The following is a 21,886-nucleotide window of genomic DNA, read 5'->3' as shown; positions in this document are numbered from 1 at the left end:
GGTGGACGGGTGGAGGGGTGGGTGGGTGGATGGATAAACAGACAGACAGAGAGACAGACAGACAGACATATGTCTCCTAGTATCTGACATAAACAGACACTAAGGGAAAAAAATACTGTTAGGCTCTCAAGGCTGCTTCATGCAAACAAAAGTATGAAACCACGCAGAAGACAGTAAGTGAAGCTCATTCCCAATACAAAATCAGCCCTATGATGTAGAGATGTTTCCCACCATTCTGGGAGAGGAGCTAAAGAGCAAATAAGCTGGACCAGGGCTGTGTATCCCATTTTCCTAATTCTTTGCCTTTCAAGATTATTTGAAGGTATTTTGTTACTTTTTGAAGCCTTGTCCTACCTGCCACTGTGTCATTGCCATATCCTGAAATACCAGAATTGTGGAATGGGAGGCTGTCAGTTCCACCTCAGTGGGAGGAAAGAACAGAGAATTAATCTAGAAAATGCTTGGATGTAGATAAGGGCTGAGAGACAGTTCCTGTCTTCTGACAAAATATTTGGTGTATGGCAAACATTGAAGGGAGGTGTTACTGCAGTCATTCCAGACCTCCTAACACGTACTTTTGTAGACCAAGATGTGTGCCACACTCAGTCTATGCTTTTTAGTCTTTGGATGTCTTTAAAAAGCCTGCATTTTAAGTAAAGGCATGTGAATGCCTGTCATCAAAACAATTTTAAAAGGCAAAAGCTTGACATGGTAAAACACATTGACACATCGGGCTATTAAATTAATTCATTGTCCTAAATTTGAGACAATTATATTGTCTGCGAGATCACAGTTTTAATTCATTTCTTTTTCTGGTCTGCAGAGGCTGTTCTACACCCTTTGTTACTTCACAATGAATCTTTCCATCAGAGAATGAAGACCTCATCTGCTTCCCAAATCATTCTGGGAGTGCTCTTTTCCAAAAAGAACACAGAGAACACACCAACCTTCTGGTTTGGGTCTGCCAAGCAGCTTCATGACCTCAGCCTGGGTTGGATTTTGCCCCAGAGCTCTCAAGACATCTCCACATTGTGCATATGTGATTTTCATCTCAGATTTAGGAGTTCGGTCGAAGAGTGAGAAGGCTTCCTTAAATTCTGGAAAATAAGAACAGGAAAAGAAGGGCATGTTATGCTGCCTCAGATAAAACCAAAGCAAGCCCAGACCTTCCCCCTGACTAACTCTGCCCGACCCTTTTATTTTGAAGTTTGGGAACGAGTTTGATTGGCTTTGTTCTTGCTGTTATCTCCAATGTTTGTGTTCCTCCTCCCCTGCGTTTCCCAGTTCAGGCAGGGAACGGATCTGGAGAGGTCAAATGTTCTTCTCGTGGTATTTCCGTCCCAGAAAAACTTGTGGAAATGGTTGGCCTTGAGAGCTTTCCAGCTCATCAGGAGCACTCAGGGTGGCACAGAATTCAATAGCAGCTAACTGGGTATTGTGTTCAGCACTGAACACTGACAGAGCACTGAGACAGCCCACTGGGATAAAGGAGCACCTCTGTTAGCAGATAACAGGATATGCCATGATAACCTACAGGAATTATCACACAACCAAGAGTCTACTAGTGGGAGAGGGTGAAAGTATATGCAACATCTTATCATTGACTAATTGTTGTATTTAACAGTGCCAATGAGCAGATCTGGATGAATCATCTTCTTTTTCTTTTTACTAGCACCCAGTCCCATTCCATCCGGACAAGTAAGGTTTGATATCCCATCAGCTACCAATTTCAGGTCAGATATCATGTGTGGAGATGCAATCATTCTCTCCAGTGGTTTCACATCTGCCTGCTTTCCCCTGTGCACTCATGCAGAGCCCTTGCAAGGCAACCTCTGCTCACCTCCACTGTATCCTTGTGAACATATCCTCAGGTCTTGTCTTCTGGCTGAACAGTGAGTCCCTGACCACTGTGAGCAGCAATAGTTTGACAAGATCATTCCCATGGGAGAGGGTGCTTGATCTACCACTAATGAATGGAGTCAGTGCAGGATGCCAGGGTAGACTTCCCCAGACACTAGTTACTCAGCTTTGCCTCTCCCTGCTGCAGCTGCAGACACATGGCAGAGCCAGAGGAGCATCTCGGGGTGCAGGCAACAGTACCAGGCTGTTATCCTTTAATGAACACACATCCCCTTGGCTGCAAAGCCCTGGATATGCCCCTTCTCCTGCTGTTACTCTTCTCTACAAGTTTCCTTCCTTCTCTCCAAACAGTGTGGTTACTTTTTTTCCCCTGTAGCTCCTGACTCAACCATCCAGCCGTGCACTTTGCACAACAGTTTTTCTCCATCTTTCCCTTCTCAGTTCCTTCTCCTACTGAATATTCCTCCTCCCTCTTTTTTTTTCTTCTTTCTTCTCCTTTGCTTATTTTGCTCTGTCCTTCTTTCTTCTAGTGTTGCTAGTTTTGCCTCTCTCCTTATTTTTATCATTCCACTCATAACTTACTCATTTCCTTCCTCATCCAACACTTTCATATAAGGCTGTGTTTTCTCATTTCGGGCTAAATAACACTCCACTCTAACACTTCTTTTCTTCTTTGCTTTTTCCTCTTTGCTGTCTCTTTCTTTCTCTCCCTGCCTCTTTCTCCTGGATCTTTCTCTCCTCTGTCACCAGCTGGAACCCAGGTCCCATTGGCAGCCCTCACTCCAGCAGAGGGCAATAGTGGATTTTCATGGGCTCCTTCCTGACAGTGGAAGGGGGGCAGAGCCCCACTCCCAGCTCTGCCTTTTCCTGGGGGTCTCAGCAGCTGAGGTGGATGAGAAACACACCTACCTCCCTGAGCTACTCATCCACATGCTTCTCACCTGGTCCTGGACAACAGTTGCCTGTGCACCCTTCCCACCATCTCCTAAAGGTTCACAATCCATCACAGTCCCTGACAGCTCATGCTTCTCTTTTTTCTTTTTTTAATATTAAATCAAATGTAACTGCCTTTCACCAGAGCATTGGCCTGTGGGTTTGGAAACCCCATCTTGTCAATATGCAGAAGTGGCCTGTTTGGGGTTTTTTTCTACATTTGCATTTGAGTTTGCTGGCTTCATGCAAGTTTCCATCAAAGCAACAAACCAGCCTGGTTATGGTCTCCTCTGTCCTCCTAGCCATTAAACCACTGGCAGGAGCAGTGTATATTTTCATAGGCCTAATTGCTACCTATCTTCTCATCTTGAATAGCTCTTATTCTTCTCTTTTCAGCAATTTAGGGGGCTGAAGAGGCCAGGAATCCAGTTTCATAAATACACATTGCCACAACCGATGACTTTCACTCCCAGTTGAGGCAGGAGGACATGCAAAGATGGATGTGTCCACGTGGCTTCACCAACAGACAATTCCTCTCTTTCTGTCACGGATCTTTTGGGGCCCAACATAACACTGAATCCTTGCAGGGAGGTAAGTCTGGCACAGCAAAGTCTCTTCCTTAGCAGGAGGGTTCAGAGTATCATGGAATCACAGGATGTTTTGGGTGGGAAGGGACCTTAAAGGTCAGCTAGTTACAACCCCACTGCCAGAGGCAGGGACCCTTCCCACTAGGTCATGTTGCCCAGAGCTCCATCCAACCTGCCCTTCAACACTTCCAGGGATGGAGTAGATACAACTTCTCTGGGCAACCTGTGGCAGTGTCTCACCACCCTCAGAGCAAAGAATTTCTCCCTAATGTATCATCTAAATTTCTTTTCCGGGCAACCTGTGACAGTGTCTCACCACCCTCAGAACAAAGAATTTCTCCCTAATGTATCATCTACATTTCTTTTCTTTCAGTTTAAAATTGTTCCCCCTCATCCTATTGCTCCATTCCCTTGTAAAACGTCCCTCTCCAGCTTTCCTGCAAGGCCTCCTTCAGGTAACTTCTAGGTATCTTAGAAGATAAGGCTGGACAAAACTTGGAGATGTTGCCTTTTCTCTGTTTTCTCCACCACCTCAACTCAGAGTCAGCTGTCAGAAAAGCAACTGGGCTCAATGAGAACAGGCTGGGGATAGATGTTACTGACAGGCAGTTAATATCTATCACATAGAATCAATTTTCAATTGATCTAATTTCAGCTGACAAATGTGGAAGGATCTTGTCTCACTGAGACACTTAGGTCCTCATCTGGACAACAGAGAGAGAGGTGGTTATTATACATTAGAGGTCTGGTTTTTAAAAAAACAAACCAAACCAAACACATATAAAGGTATTACAGGTGACCTTGATCTCCTTATGGCTCCATGGAAGAGGCCATTTGACAAAATTAGCAGTGCAGTGTGGACCTGAAAATGAATCCAGAATAAAACAAGTGCAACCAAAACCCAGAAGAAATGAAGAGCTGACAATCTTGGAAACTTGAAGAATGGGAAGGAGAAAACAAATAAAAAAGATATATTAATATAGAACTCCTGTGAATCCCAACTCTTGAGTCATGCCAACAGCCACTATAACAGCTATAAATCATGGCAAGTGGTGTTTGCTTTCCAGCATGTGCTTTTAAGATGAAATAAAACAGTCCCAAGCACTGGAATACTGATTATCCACTTTCTTGAACTGGTAGCACACTTCTTGGCAAGGGTTTGACATGTGCAAACCAGTACAAAGGACAACCTGTACCAGGGACAATCCAGGAACAACTGTGGACCATGATGCAGATATAAATCTACATCTGAAGAATCTAAGCTCCCCTTCACTGTAAATATCTTTCCAATGCCTATCAATCTGTCTGCCTAGGAATCTAGGAACATTTTAAAGGTCAGGTGAAGGAAAGAGAAGAAAGGAACTAGAAGAGGCCAGGAGGAAAGGACTTGAGAAGCTGATTGAAGAGCAGTGATCAGTCCCCAGATGATGCTCAGGTCAGTCTTGCCAGGAACTCCTGGCAGAACCTGTGAGCCAAGTGTGGGATTAACCTGGAGGGGATTTAATGTTCCTTCCCAGTGCTAGCACAGAGCATGACTCCACTGTGCTGCTGTAGCTGGTGTGGATGTCTCACAGCCTTTCTCACACAGATGATGTTATCTGCTTCCTGTCCCATGGCTTTCCCTTTGATATTTCAAGACCATCCTATTTCACAAGTCTTGGATTCCCTGTGTTTCTGTGTATGCTTTTCTGTACAGCTAGACCAGCAGGCAGCTGTAAGAAGAAGAAAAGGAAGATGGTGCAAGTTTCTGCTTCTTAAGATGGTCTACCTCTGCTCTAGACCTGCTACCTTTTATGGCAGTCCTGGGGTTGCTCCAAATTTGTCATTTTCTAGCTATCCCAATGGGCTGATGGCCAGACAAGCACCTCATTTTCATATTATCATTTTTTTCTGGACAAATCTTTTCCCATTCTCTTCTACAGTCTCAAGAGCTACTTCTCCTCAGCAAGAGGGGAAACAAGGTATAGAAACTAGGTGAGTATTATCTGATCTCCGAAACATTGACTGAAGAGACATCCAACTGGTGTGTGCTGCTGGAATAGTTCAAAGTTTGGGGCTCAGAATTGTGCCTCTTCTACAGTTCTCCCTTTACTTTGGGACTGGAAAAAAAGGTAGATTCTCAGAAACTAACAGTTGCCTCTAATCATGAGTTACTACTTCTGACCTGTTTTTCTAAAATAGAAACTAAAGCTTGAAGGGGGCTTGAAAATCCTCATGTAATGTTGGAAGTCTGTGGCAAATCTTCAATTTCGAAGATATTATGGCATTTGGTTCCAGTTCTGAAAATCCTTTTTTCTCTACCTCTCCTCTCTGAATCAGCCTGACTGGATGGCTTGTAATTGCTGCTTTTTTTTTTCATTGGTTCTCATTAACCCATTTTCTGATACCATCTTTCATAGGCTCTACCAAGTTCTGCCAAGTGTTTAAAGACCAAAGCAAAATTCAATTACATGTTGGACTCCAACCATCAATTATCCCATAAAGTCAAAAACAGGCTGGTAGTTGAGGAAAGAGGGGACAGCTGCAGGGATAATGTTCCCAGGACTTCATCCATGAGGTTTCAGTCTCAATTTCTTGGGCTGGGACAAAGATGTCAGAAAGTAATGCTGATTTTTTGCTTTGAATTTTTTGTTGTTGGTTTTTGTTGTTGTTGTTTTAAAAAAAAAGCCATCACTGTCATTACTTCTGGTTTCTGAAGAGCTGTCACAAAACTGTAAAGTTGTAACTCATTAAATCCTGATTGAACACAGGAGCTGTGAGACTTCTCTGGAAAGGTTTGGTATTTTGTCAGTGGGTTTTCTTATAGAAAGAGTGTATATTTGGACTGAAGCTTTTGGCCATGTTTTTTCCTGTTTGTTTTGCTTTGGTTTGTTTTTTTCTGCTCTTGATTTTGCTTCATTATCAGAGAAGCTGATGTTTCCCTTAATGAAATAAATACCTTTTCTGCACAGTGAGGGGCTTTTCCCCTTTTCATTTGACCAACACAACAGAGGATTTGGAGGAGGGATGGAGCAAGAGCAAAACCATGTATTAAACTTGAATGAAACATGAACTTCCTTCTCAAGGGAGCTCCAGTACCACCCTAGTGTCCACATCAACACCTGCCAGCACCTCCCAGTGATGGTGTTTGCTGTGCACAGAAGAGAAACACATCTTCCTCACCTTCAATCTGATCAGGGGTGAATTCAACCTGAAAGAGACAAAGAATAAAAGCCAGATAAAGCCAGAAAACTGAAACAAATAAGAGCCACACTGGGTTAGTCTCTTTCTTATAGGTGTTTGTGAGGTTCATGAAGGAGACTGACTCATAATTCCAATAAAATGATTTTACAGCACCTGGACACGTTCCTGTGTGATGTGCTCTGGCTGATCCTGCCCTGGCAGGGGGGTTGGACTGGATGATTTTTCAAGGTCCCTTCCAATCCCTAAGATTCTGTGGTTCTGTGATCTGACTTAGGAGAAAGAAGAACCAGAAAACATCTGGTGGACTTGGAAGGCAGCACTCAACACTAGTCCTGCAACTGTTGAAAATTAAGCCACTATTTTTTTTGTGTCTGTCCTGTTCAATCTTATCTGAACTAGCTCATTCAGGGCATTACCACTGGGTTTGCAATTTTCAGTCACCACTTGCCTTGAGTGAAATCCAATCAATAAAATAGTCACCCAAGAGGCAGCCAGGAGGCTGGCTGGAAGGAGGCATTCAAAGAATGCAAGAAAGGAGCCCCCAGAAGAACAGTAATGCTCTTCCCTTTCCTGACGTGTGGAGTGGTCCAAACTCATCTTGTCAGGAAGGTTATAATAATCTAGATTGAGTCCTAGCCCAAATCCACATTCCATAGATTAATTACAAATAAATACCCATCAGGGAACACGTTTATACAGGTGCATTATCAGCAGCAACCTTGTGCTCAGTGTGCTTAATTGTATCAAGCTTGTGACTGGAGAATGTGACTGGAACTAGATTGGGTTTATTCAGGCATCAATAACCACTGTGAGTGCAATAAAGCCAGAGCTGCTGGCCACTTGTATATAAATCAGTATCATGGCTTGCTCTTGGGGAAGAACTCATCTCAGCTACACTTAGATGTAAACATTCATGTCCATGACCTCACATTTTCTTTATACCAGGTAGAAGGGAATGGGCACTTCTGGGTGTGATTTGAACTGCCTTAGGTCCATACTTGGAGAGAAGATGAGTTATGTTCTCCTTTTCACTGAGTGGATCAATCAGTTCTTCTAACTCAAATAAAAAGAGTGGGGGTAACTAACACGGGTGTAGATGTCCCTTTCTGCTGAGTCTCACCCAGCTGTGGGCTAACTCTTTGGCAGACTGCAAGCCAGGAGAAATTGTATCAGAGCAAAAAAAAAAGGATGGCTGTAAATTCCCACAGCTGGATCAAAAGAGAAGTTTTGAGCTGAAGGGCTGAGCATGCCTCACCTTTAATTATGGACCCTATAAAACCACCACCCAGAGCTGGGGGGCCCTGTGTGACAGCTGGCAAGGCCGTGGCAGATGGTTTGCCCAGACTTACCACCCAGGCATGGCTTCCTCTCAGGAAAGCTGCTGAGATGTGTGGGTGGTGGCTGCTGCTGTTTTCTCCCCTCTCAGCACAAACCACCACGGAGTTGTAGGGGAAGGGGAGTCACCATTACAGCCACAAGGTATCATTGAAGATGGATGGAATGAACTTTGGACTATATTTAGACTGAAGATGGCTGAGGTTTGGGTTTTTTTCCTTTCTCTCTCCCTCAGAATGGTGAGAAATACACAAAACCAATGTCATCCCTGGTGCCCCTGAAGCCCAGACCCACTCCTGCCCCAGGCACTTACACCACTGCACACCAGCATCACACCAGACTTCACTGAGCTCTCTCAGCACCTTCTCACCTGAAGCAGGAGGCTGAAACACCTGCTCCCAGCTTCAATGTCAATTTGCTTTCCCAGATATGGCTCTACATTCTCCAGTTCCTAGTCTAGAATTCCTTCCTTTGGGGTTTCATTTCTCTGTTTGTTTGTTTGTTTGATAGTTTTAAATATACTAGCACTTCACGAGAATTGACTTTCCCCTGGCATTTTTTCTGTTCCCTGAGGTTGCAGGGAATATTTGGGACAAACAAGGAACAAGGAACAAGCAAGGACATTCCTATGAGTGCCCAGCACCCACAACACCAAGGCTCACAGTGGTGGTGGTTGACAGAAAGTCACGTAAGAAACAGCTGCTGATTGCTAATTTCTTCCTACTTGTCTCCTGCCCTGATGTGTGGACTGTGCTACGTGTCCTTTGAAGGCACCAGGCATCTGAATTGAAATCTTTCCATAACAAACAAAAAGTGTTATGCCAGCTTTCCTGCTGTCTTAGGAGTCATGGCTTTAGGGGATCATCACCTGGTGACCGGTGACATCAACTGTAGCCCTAATGCAGCATTCCTCTTTGTCTAAACAAAGGCATGAAGCTGCTTCTGTCCCAGAGGCCCCAGGAGGGATGCACACACCCCTTGTCAACGTCATTCACAGCTTCATATCTCAGGGAATTTTCTCTATTAAACCCTTAGTATCTCCATCAAGCACATAACTCCATGCGTGATAAGTCGGACACAACAAAGCCTGAAACAAGTCCTATTAATAAAACTGTTGCCAACCAGCAGTCAGGAGCTCTTCTGGGGAGAAGTATTTAGACAATGCAAGCAAGGAGCCCTTCCAGAAAAGAAACAATATTCTACTTGTTTCATGGTATTCTGAGGAATCCTAATTCAAAGAGCAAGGTTCTCACTGAGCCATGGCAGGGCTAGTTTTGAAGAAGGAGGAGGGGTTTATTTTTATTGTGCTCTTGGCAGACTGATTTAGCAGGCAGAAATGCAGCAGATGGGAAAAGACCCAAAAGGCCAGCAAGATCAGTATCATGTTGAGATTGCATTTGTATTCCATAGCCATGTGGGTTTTTCCACTAAGACCCTTTTAAACATATTAATACACATCATCCCCATCATCCCTTCTCCCAGTTTTTTTTTGTGCAGAGCAATCGTGAGGTACATAAACTCCTCCACTGCCCATGGGCAAACCTTGACCAAGTCTCTTACAGTTCCAACCCTTAGTTTGATGGTCAATCCTGATCTCTCATCTCCTTTGCCTTCTGAAACTTTTGTTATACCTACATTTGGGTCCCAGGGTTGCCCTGAGGACTTCCTTCATTATTTCTACTCAGCTCATGGTCTGATGGGAGGGAAGGTGGGGTACAGCATACAGACACTTGACTGGCATGTGTGGAGAATGGATCAAAAACAGTTCAAAGGAGAAGGACTTGGGGGTGATGGTGGACAAGAAGCTCAACATGAGCCAGTAATGTGCACTTCCAGCCCAGAGAGCAACCATGTCCTGGGCTGCATCAAAAGCAATGTGGCCAGCAGGGCCAGGGAGGGGATTCTGCCCTTTTACCCAGTTCTCATGAGACCCCACCTGGAGCACTGTGTCCAATTCTGGAGTCCCCAACGTAAGAAGGACATGGAGATCCTGGAGGAAGTCCAGAGGAGGGCCACAAAGATGATTAAAGGGCTGAAGAAGTTCTGATCTGGAGACAGGCTGAGAGAGTTGAGGTGTTCAGCCTGGAGAAGAGAAGGCTCTGGGGAGACGTGAGAGCAGCTTCCAGTGCCTGAAGGGGCTCCAGGAAAGCTGGGGAGGGACTTTTGAAAACGGTTTGTTGTGAGAGAACGAGGTAATGGATCAAAACTGGAAGAGGGAAGATTTAGGCCAGACATTAAGAGGAAATTCCTCACTATGAGGGTGGTGAGACAGTGGAACGAGTTACCCAGAGAAGCCGTGGCTGCCCCATCCCTGGAAGTGTTCAAGGGCAGGTTGCATTGGGCTCTGAGCCACCTGACCTAGTGGGAGCTGTCTCTGTCCATGTAGGGGTTTGGAACTAAATGAACTTTCAGTTCCCTTCCAACTCAAACGAGTCTGTGATTCTATGACTATGTGAGCTGTGACACACACAGTACAAGAGGTTGCACCCAGTCTTCATGTGAACAGCTAAAATACAATGAACATTTTGCAAGACAGAAACCCAACCATAAAACTCTTCTGATAATCTATTTTTCAGTTTTGTCACCAGTGCTTGCAGAAGAAAAAGTACTTCAAGATGGTCTGAAATGACAGATAATTATGGAATGACAGAAAATACAGTGTCTGGGAGTCAAAGAGAGAACAGAATTGTTGACTTTTTATGATAGCTAACTATACCAATAAGGAAAATGAAGTGGCAATAGGAATCAACCATTATTTTCAGCTGAGTTGGTGAAGCTTTTCATTAAAAATAATGTACTTCAAGATCAGAAAAAAATGAGGCAAAATCTTTATCAAGGTCATGCAGAGGATGCTGTTACATAACCACTTTTTTCTCCAGCCTGCACTCTTTTCCATGACAAAATGTTCATTTTGAATCTTTCTTTTATCTGGGTTTCCTGAGAGCTGAATAATTTCAGCAGAGTATCTCCACTGTTCCTATTATCACTTCAGCCTTATGGGTTTCTGGTCCCTACTTTAGTTTGGAATAAGCATGGATGAGTTCTGTCATGTTTTGATTCACCTTGTCCCTTAAGAAGTGGACACAAAAATCTTGTGTGAATGAGCAGTGTCTGGTTTGGGGGTAGGAAACACTGCTTTGGGTCTCAGAGCCATTCCATGTGATATTCCTAGGTGGCAACAAAGCTAGAGAGGGTGAGAGCTGAACTAGGTGCATTGCACTGAATGTGGACTGGTGGGAGGTTCCACATCCATGGCAGGGGGGTTGAAACTAAATTATCTTTAAGGTCCCTTCCAATCCAAACCATTTGATTATGCTATGATGGGCAGGTGAAGGACTGTGGAGGCATTAAGAAATGGATCTGGGGAACCCATGATATTCCTACCCCAAAGAAAGAAATGCAACACAATCCTGGACTTCAACACCTCAGTCTAAACCTGCTCAGCTCTACTATTGTGCTCTGAATTGCCCCTGAGTGAGGAACCACAGCCTGAGAAGTCCACAGGGCACAGGTTCAGCTTTGCACTTTGTAGGCAGCTTGTCCACTCAAAGCAACCTCACCTTTGGTGCTGGTGCTCTGCATCTTCAGAGTGTTGGGTGACAGTTCCCTGGCAGTGCTTCACATGCCCTTGCTTCTTGCTTTCCTTCTGGGGCTGAAGGAGCAGTGTTCTTTTCACTCACTGTCCTTTTCCAACTCCAACAGTCGCCTATAAAGTGATAGTTCCCTTTTTGGGCTAGGGAATGTGTCACCACAACTTTCTGGAGTGCAAAAGGAAATTCCAGAGCCTCAACGGGAGAATAACACAGCCATCCTGGAGAACTGAGACAGCTTCTGGCAATGGCCAGCACCAGAAATATCAAACCCTTTGTGGACTGACTGTTCTCCCTGGGTTCTCCCATGGGTTTGGATTCTTCAACTATTTATCAACAACTGGCTTCCCACCTTCTCTGCAACTCCCCCCTTCACCAGCCTTACTAGAATATCTTTGTTCAGATGTTTGCAACCATGAAAGAAGTTATAAAACCTAAAAAATGATCTCTGTTAAGTCCTGGAGGAGAGCCTGGGGTTTAGGAGAGGTCAGAGGTTGCCTGTGCTGTCTGCTTGAAGTAGACAGGCAGTAGATTGTTGGGTAATGTCTCTGATGGAGAAGAACCCCAAGTGAGCAACTTGTGGACCACACTGCAATACTTCCTGGGGGTTTCTGGCCCTCAAACCTCCTGGTAAGTGGGTGTTAGGAAGGAATAAGACCCATTTCTCAATTCACATGCATGAGGCCAGGTGGTCTCCACCATTCCACATGTAATTAATGGGACATCATGTGCCTGTTGCAATATGAACATCTTAAGATGAAGGAAGGTCTCAGGACAGGGAAAACTGGTCATACTTGGTGGATACAGTAGGTTGGAAAGTACCCAGAAAAAGGCAGACACTTCTGTATTTAATTTGGTTATCAGATTAAAGTAAGAAAAAAACAGAGGCATTTTTATTATTACACTTATTATTTTTACACAAAAACCTTTCCCTTTGTCTTTCATTTCCAAAATCGAATGTTTTGTCTTGCAAATACTGGCAGCTTTTTTCTTCTCTTTTTACATATTTTAAATTCAAATATTTTCACATTGAAATGGCTTATTTCATGTATAATTGACTTAAAGAATCCCACTCGCCCACATTAGGTCACTCCAAACCCTACCAAAACAAGTCTTCCTGGACTCAAGAAATCCATTTTGAGCTGCCAAAAAAGAATTTCTGTGGGTTTTTTTGTGTGTTACTGAAACCTCCTCCTGAAAATTCAAGCCAGTGTCGTTTAATATTTTAATTCCTCCACCAAGCCTTTGCTAAACTAATTTTGCTCTCAGATGAGACATTTCTATAGCTCTTGTAGGTTGCTGAATGACGTGGCAGTCACACTAGAAAGGAATGAGACCAGATGAGGTTGGCTTAAGTGAAATGAGTTTGAAGTGTCTCAGGGAAGAGGTGGCAGAAAAATGTCTGCAAAGTAAAAATCTGGAAGCAGAGGAGTCAAGTTTGAATGTGGAAGCTGAAGCTCTTGATAGTACACAGGGAGGTCCTCCAAGAAACAAAACACCTTGGCAAAGTACCTCCACCAGCAGCACCAGCCACCACAACCATCTACCTTCCTTTTCACAGAATCACAGAATGTTAGGAGTTGGAAGGAACCTTGGAAGATCATCAAGTCCAACCCCCCTGCCAGAGCAGACCAAAAACTAGGGCAGATCACTCAGAAAGGCATCCAGACAGGTCTTGAAAGTCCCCAGAGAAGGAGACTCCACAGCCTCTCTGGGCAGCCTGTCCCAGGGCTGTCACCCTCACAGGAAAGAAGTTCTTCCTCATGTTGACGTGGAACCTTCTGAACTCCAGTTTGAATCCATTGCCCCTCATCCTATCACAGGGTACACATGACAAGAGCTTGTCCTGCCTTCTTGATGCCCTCATGTATTTATAGACATTCATTAGGTCTCCCCCGTGGTTTTCTCCTCTCTAGACTGAAAAGTCCCAGGTCTCTCAGCCTTTCCTTGTAAGGCAGGTGCTCCAGTCCTTTTTCTTCCTCCCAGATCTAGTCTGACAGGGTTTTGCAGCCCAGCAATGCACACACTCATGAATTTCACTGTCCTGTGTAGAAAACATGAAGGTTTCCCAGACCTACCTTGACACAACCTCACATCATGCAATGTGATGCAAACTTCAGGCTCTCCCAACTCCACCCCCAAAGTGTTACTTTTCTCCACCTTTGGCATTGCAGCCATCAGCACTCCAAGCCTTCCCAGGGCTGGGATGAAGCCAACAGCTAGCCCCCAGCAAATCCCACCCATCCTCATGTACTTGCAATTCCTACAAAGCCAACCAGCACCTGGACCCTTTTAAAATGTCACAGCCCTTTCCCTGCAACTATCTTGCAAAGAACCCAACAGGACAAGGTGCTGAAGTGTCACCATGATAAGGTGCTGGCAACAGGGAGAGCTCTGCTGTTGTTCCCCAAAGCTGGCAGGCACAGTGCACATGCCTCCCCCAAAATAAACCCACTGCAGCCCAGCCTCAGCTTTAAATGGGCCCAAAATTCCCTGTAGAAAATCCACAAGCACCAAAAGAAAAATCTCTGCCATTCTTCATACCCTGGGGGTTGCTTTTGGTCGGGATTTTTTCAGGTTCTTTTCCAAACCAGGACGTCGTTCATTGTGAGCTGAGAAACACAGGGCTCTGAACTCACTTTGTAACCACAGCTGGACTGGGTGTTCCTGCCTGTCCCCAGCCTCACCAGGGAGCTCCAGTTTGAAAGGCTGAGCCCCAGCTGGGGTCTTGGTCAAGAAGATGGGAATTTTAAATCCTGCCCTTTTATCAACATTTCAAATTCCAGTGGAAGACAAAAAGCAGGAGAAACACTTTCCCTCTCCCTGTCACCACCATGAGTTTTTCCTTTCAGTTCAGCCTGCTGGGGTCCTTTGTTTGATTTAGAGATTTATTTATGCAGAAAGAAGCCAAATCTAAAGTTTCTTACAACCACAAGCAGAGCTGACATCACAGTTTTGTTTCGGGTTGTTTTCAGTCTGTTTACCATGATGTCAGTGTCCAAAATCTGATCATCTTAACAAATGCTCCAACCTGGGACAGTTTTCTCCAGGCTTTGCAGGGAAGCCTGGAGGGTGACAATGAAAAATCAGTTTCTCCAGAGACCTGCAAGCCCTGTGCATGTTGCCTCAGTCCCCAGCATCACTTTGCTCTCATTATAGCCAGCTTCTGCCATTGTAAGCAAGGAGGTTGGAGGCAACTTCAGTCAGTGTGTTTATAAGATGCTGTCACCAAGCAGCAAGACATTCAAGGACATTTCATTTCTGGACAGAGAAGGCTGCATATTTTTAGTATTAATTTTTTTTGGGGGGGGGAGGGAGTTCTTTTTGCAGATATTAAATCAAAGAGAGAGAACATTTCTACCCTCTGCCAGCCTGTGACTATTACCTACTAGTCAGCACCAACCACAAACAGGGAAAACTTTGAGCTATTTTTCTTACCAGCATTTTCTATTTTCATTTATATTTTTTTCTTCTTCCTTGTTTTTACTTTTGTTGGGGCTTTTTTTTCCCTTCTTCTCTACCCTCCCACCCCCCCAGGCACTCAGCAGTTATCATCAGGCAGCTCTCAACCATAGTTGGGTTCTCAACAATGCATTTTTTTTATTTTCTTGCTCCCCATTGCTGTTTTAAGGCGGGTGGGTTATAAATGGGTTTGTTTTCCTAAGATCATTCACAGGAGCAGGCTTCTCACAGGAGGTTTTTTCAGCCACGTCTGCCCAGTGGCTGTGAGGTTCTGCTGCTTCCCAGAAAACACAACCAGTGGATTGTCACAGTTTCTATTCTGGGCTTTGGATGTGTAATTTTGCTGCAGTGGTGCAGTTTTTGCAGGCTGGAGGCTGGGTTGGCTCCAGCCACCTTCCTTCCCAGAGTGATCCCAGCAGGATGGACTGTGGAGCTTGGCTCTCCTGAACCTGTTGGAGGGCAGGGAGAGGGCCTCCCCAGGCTGGACATCCAGACAGAAGGTTTTTTCAGCCACGTCTGCCCAGTGGCTGTGAGGTTCTGCTGCTTCCCAGAAAACACAACCAGTGGATTGTCACAGTTTCTATTCTGGGCTTTGGATGTGTAATTTTGCTGCAGTGGTGACAGGACAAGGTGCTGAAGTGTCACCATGATAAGGTGCTGGCAACAGGGAGAGCTCTGCTGTTGTTACCCAAAGCTGGCAGGCACAGTGCACATGCCTCCCCAAAAATAAACCCACTGCAGCCCAGCCTCAGCTTTAAATGGGCCCAAAATTCCCTGTAGAAAATCCACAAGCACCAAAAGAAAAATCTCTGCCATTCTTCATACCCTGGGGGTTGCTTTTGGTCGGGATTTTTTCAGGTTCTTTTCCAAACCAGGACGTCGTTCACTGTGAGCTGAGAAACACAGGGCTCTGAACTCACTTTGTAACCACAGCTGGACTGGGTGTTCCTGCCTGTCCCCAGCCTCACCAGGGAGCTCCAGTTTGAAAGGCTGAGCCCCAGCTGGGGTCTTGGTCAAGAAGATGGGAATTTTAAATCCTGCCCTTTTATCAACATTTCAAATTCCAGTGGAAGACAAAAAGCAGGAGAAACACTTTCCCTCTCCCTGTCACCACCATGAGTTTTTCCTTTCAGTTCAGCCTGCTGGGGTCCTTTGTTTGATTTAGAGATTTATTTATGCAGAAAGAAGCCAAATCTAAAGTTTCTTACAACCACAAGCAGAGCTGACATCACAGTTTTGTTTCGGGTTGTTTTCAGTCTGCTTACCATGGTGTCAGTGTCCAAAATCTGATCATCTTAACAAATGCTCCAACCTGGGACAGTTTTCTCCAGGCTTTGCAGGGAAGCCTGGAGGGTGACACTGAAAAATCAGTTTCTCCAGAGACCTGCAAGCCCTGTGCTTGTTGCCTCAGTCCCCAGCATCACTTTGCTCTCATTATAGCCAGCTCCTGCCATTGTAAGCAAGGAGGTTGGAGGCAACTTCAGTCAGTGTGTTTATAAGATGCTGTCACCAAGCAGCAAGACATTCAAGGACATTTCATTTCTGGACAGAGAAGGCTGCATATTTTTAGTATTAATTTTTTTTTTTGGGGGGAGGGAGTTCTTTTTGCAGATATTAAATCAAAGAGAGAGAACATTTCTACCCTCTGCCAGCCTGTGACTATTACCTACTAGTCAGCACCAACCACAAACAGGGAAAACTTTGAGCTATTTTTCTTACCAGCATTTTCTATTTTCATTTATATTTTTTTCTTCTTCCTTGTTTTTACTTTTGTTGGGGCTTTTTTTTCCCTTCTTCTCTACCCTCCCACCCCCCCAGGCACTCAGCAGTTATCATCAGGCAGCTCTCAACCATAGTTGGGTTCTCAACAATGCATTTTTTTTATTTTCTTGCTCCCCATTGCTGTTTTAAGGCGGGTGGGTTATAAATGGGTTTGTTTTCCTAAGATCATTCACAGGAGCAGGCTTCTCACAGGAGGTTTTTTCAGCCACGTCTGCCCAGTGGCTGTGAGGTTCTGCTGCTTCCCAGAAAACACAACCAGTGGATTGTCACAGTTTCTATTCTGGGCTTTGGATGTGTAATTTTGCTGCAGTGGTGCAGTTTTTGCAGGCTGGAGGCTGGGTTGGCTCCAGCCACCTTCCTTCCCAGAGTGATCCCAGCAGGATGGACTGTGGAGCTTGGCTATCCTGAACCTGTTGGAGGGCAGGGAGAGGGGCACTGCTCCCCAGGCTGGACATCCAGGCACCTTGCATGGGTAGGTGCACTGTGTGCTTATATATGCAACTGGGGAAACGGATAAAGAAGAACTTCATAGGGCACTCATGGATGTAAATGTTTGCTCATATATATCTATTTGTGTGTGTGATTTGTATGTACATAGGTAAATGCACACTCACATTTCTTTCCTACACACATCTACCCACACAGTGACACACTATGGATTTTTATATATATATATATATGGATATTTACTACAGATACATACATATATATAAAAATAGAATTCTAGAATGGTTTGGGTTGGAAGCCACCTTCAAGCCCATCTAGTTCCACCTCACCTGCCATGGGCAGGGACATCTCTCACTACACCAGGTTGTTCCAAGCCCCATCCAGCCTGGCCTGAAACACTTCCAGAGGTGGGACACCCACAGTCTCTTTAGACAACACAGGCTAGTGTATCACAGCTCTCACAGGGAAGATTTTCTTCTTAATATATATTGTTTGCACAACTCACATTGACAACCATACGTAGAGAAACCAGAAGTGAGACATGATAGTTTATAAAGGACTGGTATAAATCTACACTGATCCTTTTAAATCTAGAGGCCAGGATCTTTTGGATCTAGAGCACAGCTCCTTGGCAAAGCAGGATGCAGGTATTGAGCTGGGATAAATCAGCATAGGTGTACATGTGAGTGGAGGGAGCTTTGCTGCTTGACCCCCTGCTGGGAATCTGTCTGTGACATGGGCAGCATTGAAGAGCAAAAGCCAGTAAAGCTCTTCTGATCCCTGTTATTAGTGGCAGTAATACCCAGTTCCCTGCCCATGGCTAGGATTCTGGGAAGCAGCTATCTCATCAAAGAGAGCTGGGCTGCAAGCTGACCACATAGCCTGAGCACAGCCTGATGATTTCAGGTTAAATTTACGGGAGTCCCTCTCTGCCTGTCTGCTTTTTAGGATTCAGATGGCCAATAGGGCAGGGGAGGGAACGATGCCATGTAAGACACCTACACACAATGAGACATGAAATTAAAATCAGGAAGGAGAGTTGCTTAGGAAGGAAAAAAACCCAACCTTCTGGAGATTATATTGGCATTGCCCCTCTACTACTATTACATCCATTTCCTTTCCCGTATTTCTTTTCACTTCTTTACACTTGCCAGAATATTATAATTTGATACGTGTGCATATATATATATATGAAATATTGTTGGGAAATATTTTTTGACATTACTTTGATGTTGCTGGTTTTACCAATATCTAGCCTTTAACCAGCCCCTTTGTCACTTGGAAACCTTACAGCAAAGTCACTTGGAAACCTTAAAACAACAGATAAGTCCCTGAGGACTCCAAGAAGAGTGGGAGGAAAGAAGATGGAGGTGGAGGAGCTCACAGTCTAACATCAAAAAGCTTTATATTTGAGCCACCACAGCTTTAGGAGAGGTTGGGTTGGTTTCAGACCCAAAGCTTTTGCAGCAAGGTGGGCAGATCTCTCTAGAAAAGTCATGTTCATGGAGAGACTCTTCCCATGCTGCTGGTCTTGGTGCAGAGATAACTGGTTACCTGCTGCTGGCCAGTCCAGAGCTAACTGGTTGCCTGCTTCTGGCCAGTCCAGAGCTAACTAGTTACCTGCTGCTGGCCAGTCCAGAGCAGGGACCCACTGCACGGCTCTGTCTGAAAACCTGTGTAGATACACTCTACCTTTACCTGCTGCCAAGGGGAACTGCTTTTAAGTATTTATATCAGCTCTACTCTTCTAGCACATAAAAACCCTTCCTGAAAGCCCCTGTCAGAGCTCTATCTGTCACTGTCCTCACTTTGCTGCTGTAACATGGAAGCGCAGAGGGAGATCTTTGCTCAAGGACATGGCTCCTGAGGTCACTGCTGGGGGTTGCACAGCAAAGCCAAAGGACTCCTTCCCTTGGGAATTCACTTCATATGGAGATGTATTGCCTTGGGCCAGCATGGCAAGGACTTGGTGACAGTTTCATAATCAGCCTGCCCCTGAGAGGGAATGGGTGCAGGAGCAGCAGGAAAGGCACCACATAATCATCTGGCTCCGAGTCACATTCCCATCCACCTCACTACCTTGGGTGGGGTAGTCACAGGGGGCTAGTTCACAGGGGGCTAGTTCACAGGGGGCTAGTTCACAAGGTAGTTCCAGGGGGGAAGACCTACTAACACTTTTTTCCATCCTGTCAGCACATACACTGGGGAAAAGTGCACTCAGGCACCTCTGCTCCAATACTAACATCTTTGCAGAAGTTAGGAAAAAAACACCATTTCTGTTTCTTTTAAGAGCCACTGTTCCTCTCCACCCCCATCCCTCCTATAGCTACTCTCAACATTTTTTTCCTTTCTCCAAATTAATATTTAACAGGTTTATGGGAGGAATAACTACTCTGTTTCTGCAGTCCAGCTTTCCAGCAACTCAGGAAAAGTTAGCACTTTGGCCAGGGCCTTCTGCATACTCTGAGCTGTGCATTTAATTTAAATTTAATAGTTATTGCACGTTACACAAATGACAATTAAAACCATATTGATTGAGGTTTAACAGCTATGTGAGAAATGCAGATCTTATTACAGTGCTGCTCCATATCCAGAGTGTGCTTTTAATAACTCCCTGTTCATCAAGGGGCAGATTGGAAAGAGGAAAAGGAAAAGGCAAGGCTGGGAGGCACTGGCTGGAGCCATAATGGTAAGGCTGTGGACATGCAGCTCTCATTTGCTTCCCACCTTGAGTATGCACCCTCATAGCATGAGATCTGCACACTGATATTTTGCTTCCTTCCTCATCTATAAATCAAATAAAGACAGAGTCCACATCCACACCACAGGCTGAAGAGACAGACAAACATGTTGCCTGAGATCTCAGAAGATACATTTCCATGGCAGGATGTGTTGCTGTAAGGGCTTTCTAGGTCAAGACCTGCTGCAGAGTCACTTGAAAACCCCAGAAACTGCCAAAAGAGTTTATTTGTTATTCTCTCATCTGCCCCTTTTCAGAAATCTTCAGACTTCATCCAGTGGCAAAACAGAAATAAACAACTTGTTTGTCGGAGACAGAGACTGAAAAGAGAAAATGAACTGGGAAAATAACATCTGCATTGAAATCCCCCTGTGAGAGCAGTGAAAAACCTTTCAAATCAATGCTTTGCTTTTATACATTTCTTTGCTTTGCAGAATTTGCACAGTTTCTGTCCTTCATGCAGAAGTGAAAAGCAGGCTGGGAAATACTGCAGAGAGACGAGGAGTGTATAAATATCAGGGTGGACAGATAAAGATGAGAAACATCCAGGAGTATGAGGGGAAGTGTAGAAGGAGCTGAAAAAACCAAACCTTGACACACCTGCAGAAAATCTTACTTGGATTTTAGCTGAGTCAGTAATGCTGGGTTATCCTTGGGCAGGGTTTACCCACTGCCATAACCTTTTCTTCTGTATAAGAGTAATGAAATGGATGGTGTTTGAGGTTCTGTAAAGAGATCATAGAATCAAGTAATTACAGAATGATTAAGGTTGGAAGAGACCTTCAAGATCATCAAGTCCAACCATAATCCAACTACCACAACCACTAAACTATATCCTGAAGCGCCACATCTAAACACTTCTTGAACACCTGCAGGGATGGTGACTCCACCAGCTCCCTGGGCAGCCCATTCCAAGGACTCACCACTCTTTCAGTAAAGAAACTTTTCCTAAAATCCAACCTTAACCTCCCTTGGCACAACTGAAACCCATTTCCTTTCATCCTATAACTAGTTACCTGTGGGGGAGAGACCAACACCAGCCTCCCTACAACCTCCCTTCATCTTCTTTCCATGAGACACCAAGGAAAGCCATGTTCAAAAACACTCTCCTGGTTCTCAGCAATCCAGGTGACAACTCAGAAAGCTGCACATTTTACTTTCAATGCCCCAAGATCTGAAAATTTAGGAATGCTGCAACTCTGATTTATTTCAAATAAAGAAGAGCATGTGAAACTGGACAGATTTTCATCTCTCCACCCCTCACACCAAGCTGAGCTGCTTACAGGTTTGGTTGTGTGTGTCCCTGTGCCACAGACCTCAGATACTGCAAAAAAAGTTCTCTTTTGTCATCTCTGTGCCAAAGAATTGGAGGGGGAAACTGCCCAGCAAATTGATTTTAAGAACTAAATAAATCATACTACTGCTTATTTTACGGTGACACGGAGCAATTTCCAGATTTCCAGGGAAAAAGTCATCTTGATTAAGAATAAAAACATACTTGGTTTTTGTGTTCTACTTGATGACAGTTTTAGTTGGAAATGAGGGAGAAAAATGGTTCCGATCAGTCAAGATGTTCTCTTTTGCCCAAATTGAAGTAATTGCAACCATTACATATTTCTGGGTATTTTTCTGTATGAAGGACAGAACCCTCCAAAATTACTAGCTGCTTTAGATCAAAAAAAAACTAAATAGGGAATTTATATTAAAATAAGCTGAAACTGGTGATTTGCTTTATGCCTTTCAGATTTCGTTTGGAAACTGTTTGCAAAATCTGTATGCATTTGCAAAACCTTCTGGTACCACCAAACTGTATTTTTCCAGTCTCCCCCAAAAGTATTTTTACTAGAAATATCACCCAGTGAACAAAAGAGGTAGACAAAGACAGCCAGACTTTCAATGGCCCAGAAAATCCATCTGGAAAGCTCCTTTGATTTGCTCTGGCCTTAAGAATGAGTGGAATATACCCC

At 44.4% G+C, this 21,886-nt stretch overlaps 1 protein-coding gene across 1 annotated transcript in view; it reads right to left on the bottom strand.

The window, feature by feature from the left end:
* Positions 1 to 21,886, bottom strand: part of MYL3 (myosin, light chain 3, alkali; ventricular, skeletal, slow) — a 40,375-nt gene that overhangs the window by 8,976 nt on the left and 9,513 nt on the right. The window contains exons 2-3 of the mRNA XM_010003050.1: positions 6,543 to 6,570; positions 948 to 1,097 (exon numbers count right to left, since the gene is read on the bottom strand). Coding sequence (XP_010001352.1) covers positions 948 to 1,097; positions 6,543 to 6,570 — 178 coding nt within the window. The remainder of the gene's footprint in view (positions 1 to 947; positions 1,098 to 6,542; positions 6,571 to 21,886) is intronic.

The sequence above is a fragment of the Chaetura pelagica genome, unplaced genomic scaffold (assembly GCF_000747805.2).
Source record: "Chaetura pelagica isolate M959 unplaced genomic scaffold, ChaPel_1.0 scaffold87, whole genome shotgun sequence".
Classification (NCBI taxonomy): Eukaryota; Metazoa; Chordata; class Aves; order Apodiformes; family Apodidae; genus Chaetura; species Chaetura pelagica.
This window is presented reverse-complemented; position numbering and strand designations above follow the sequence as displayed.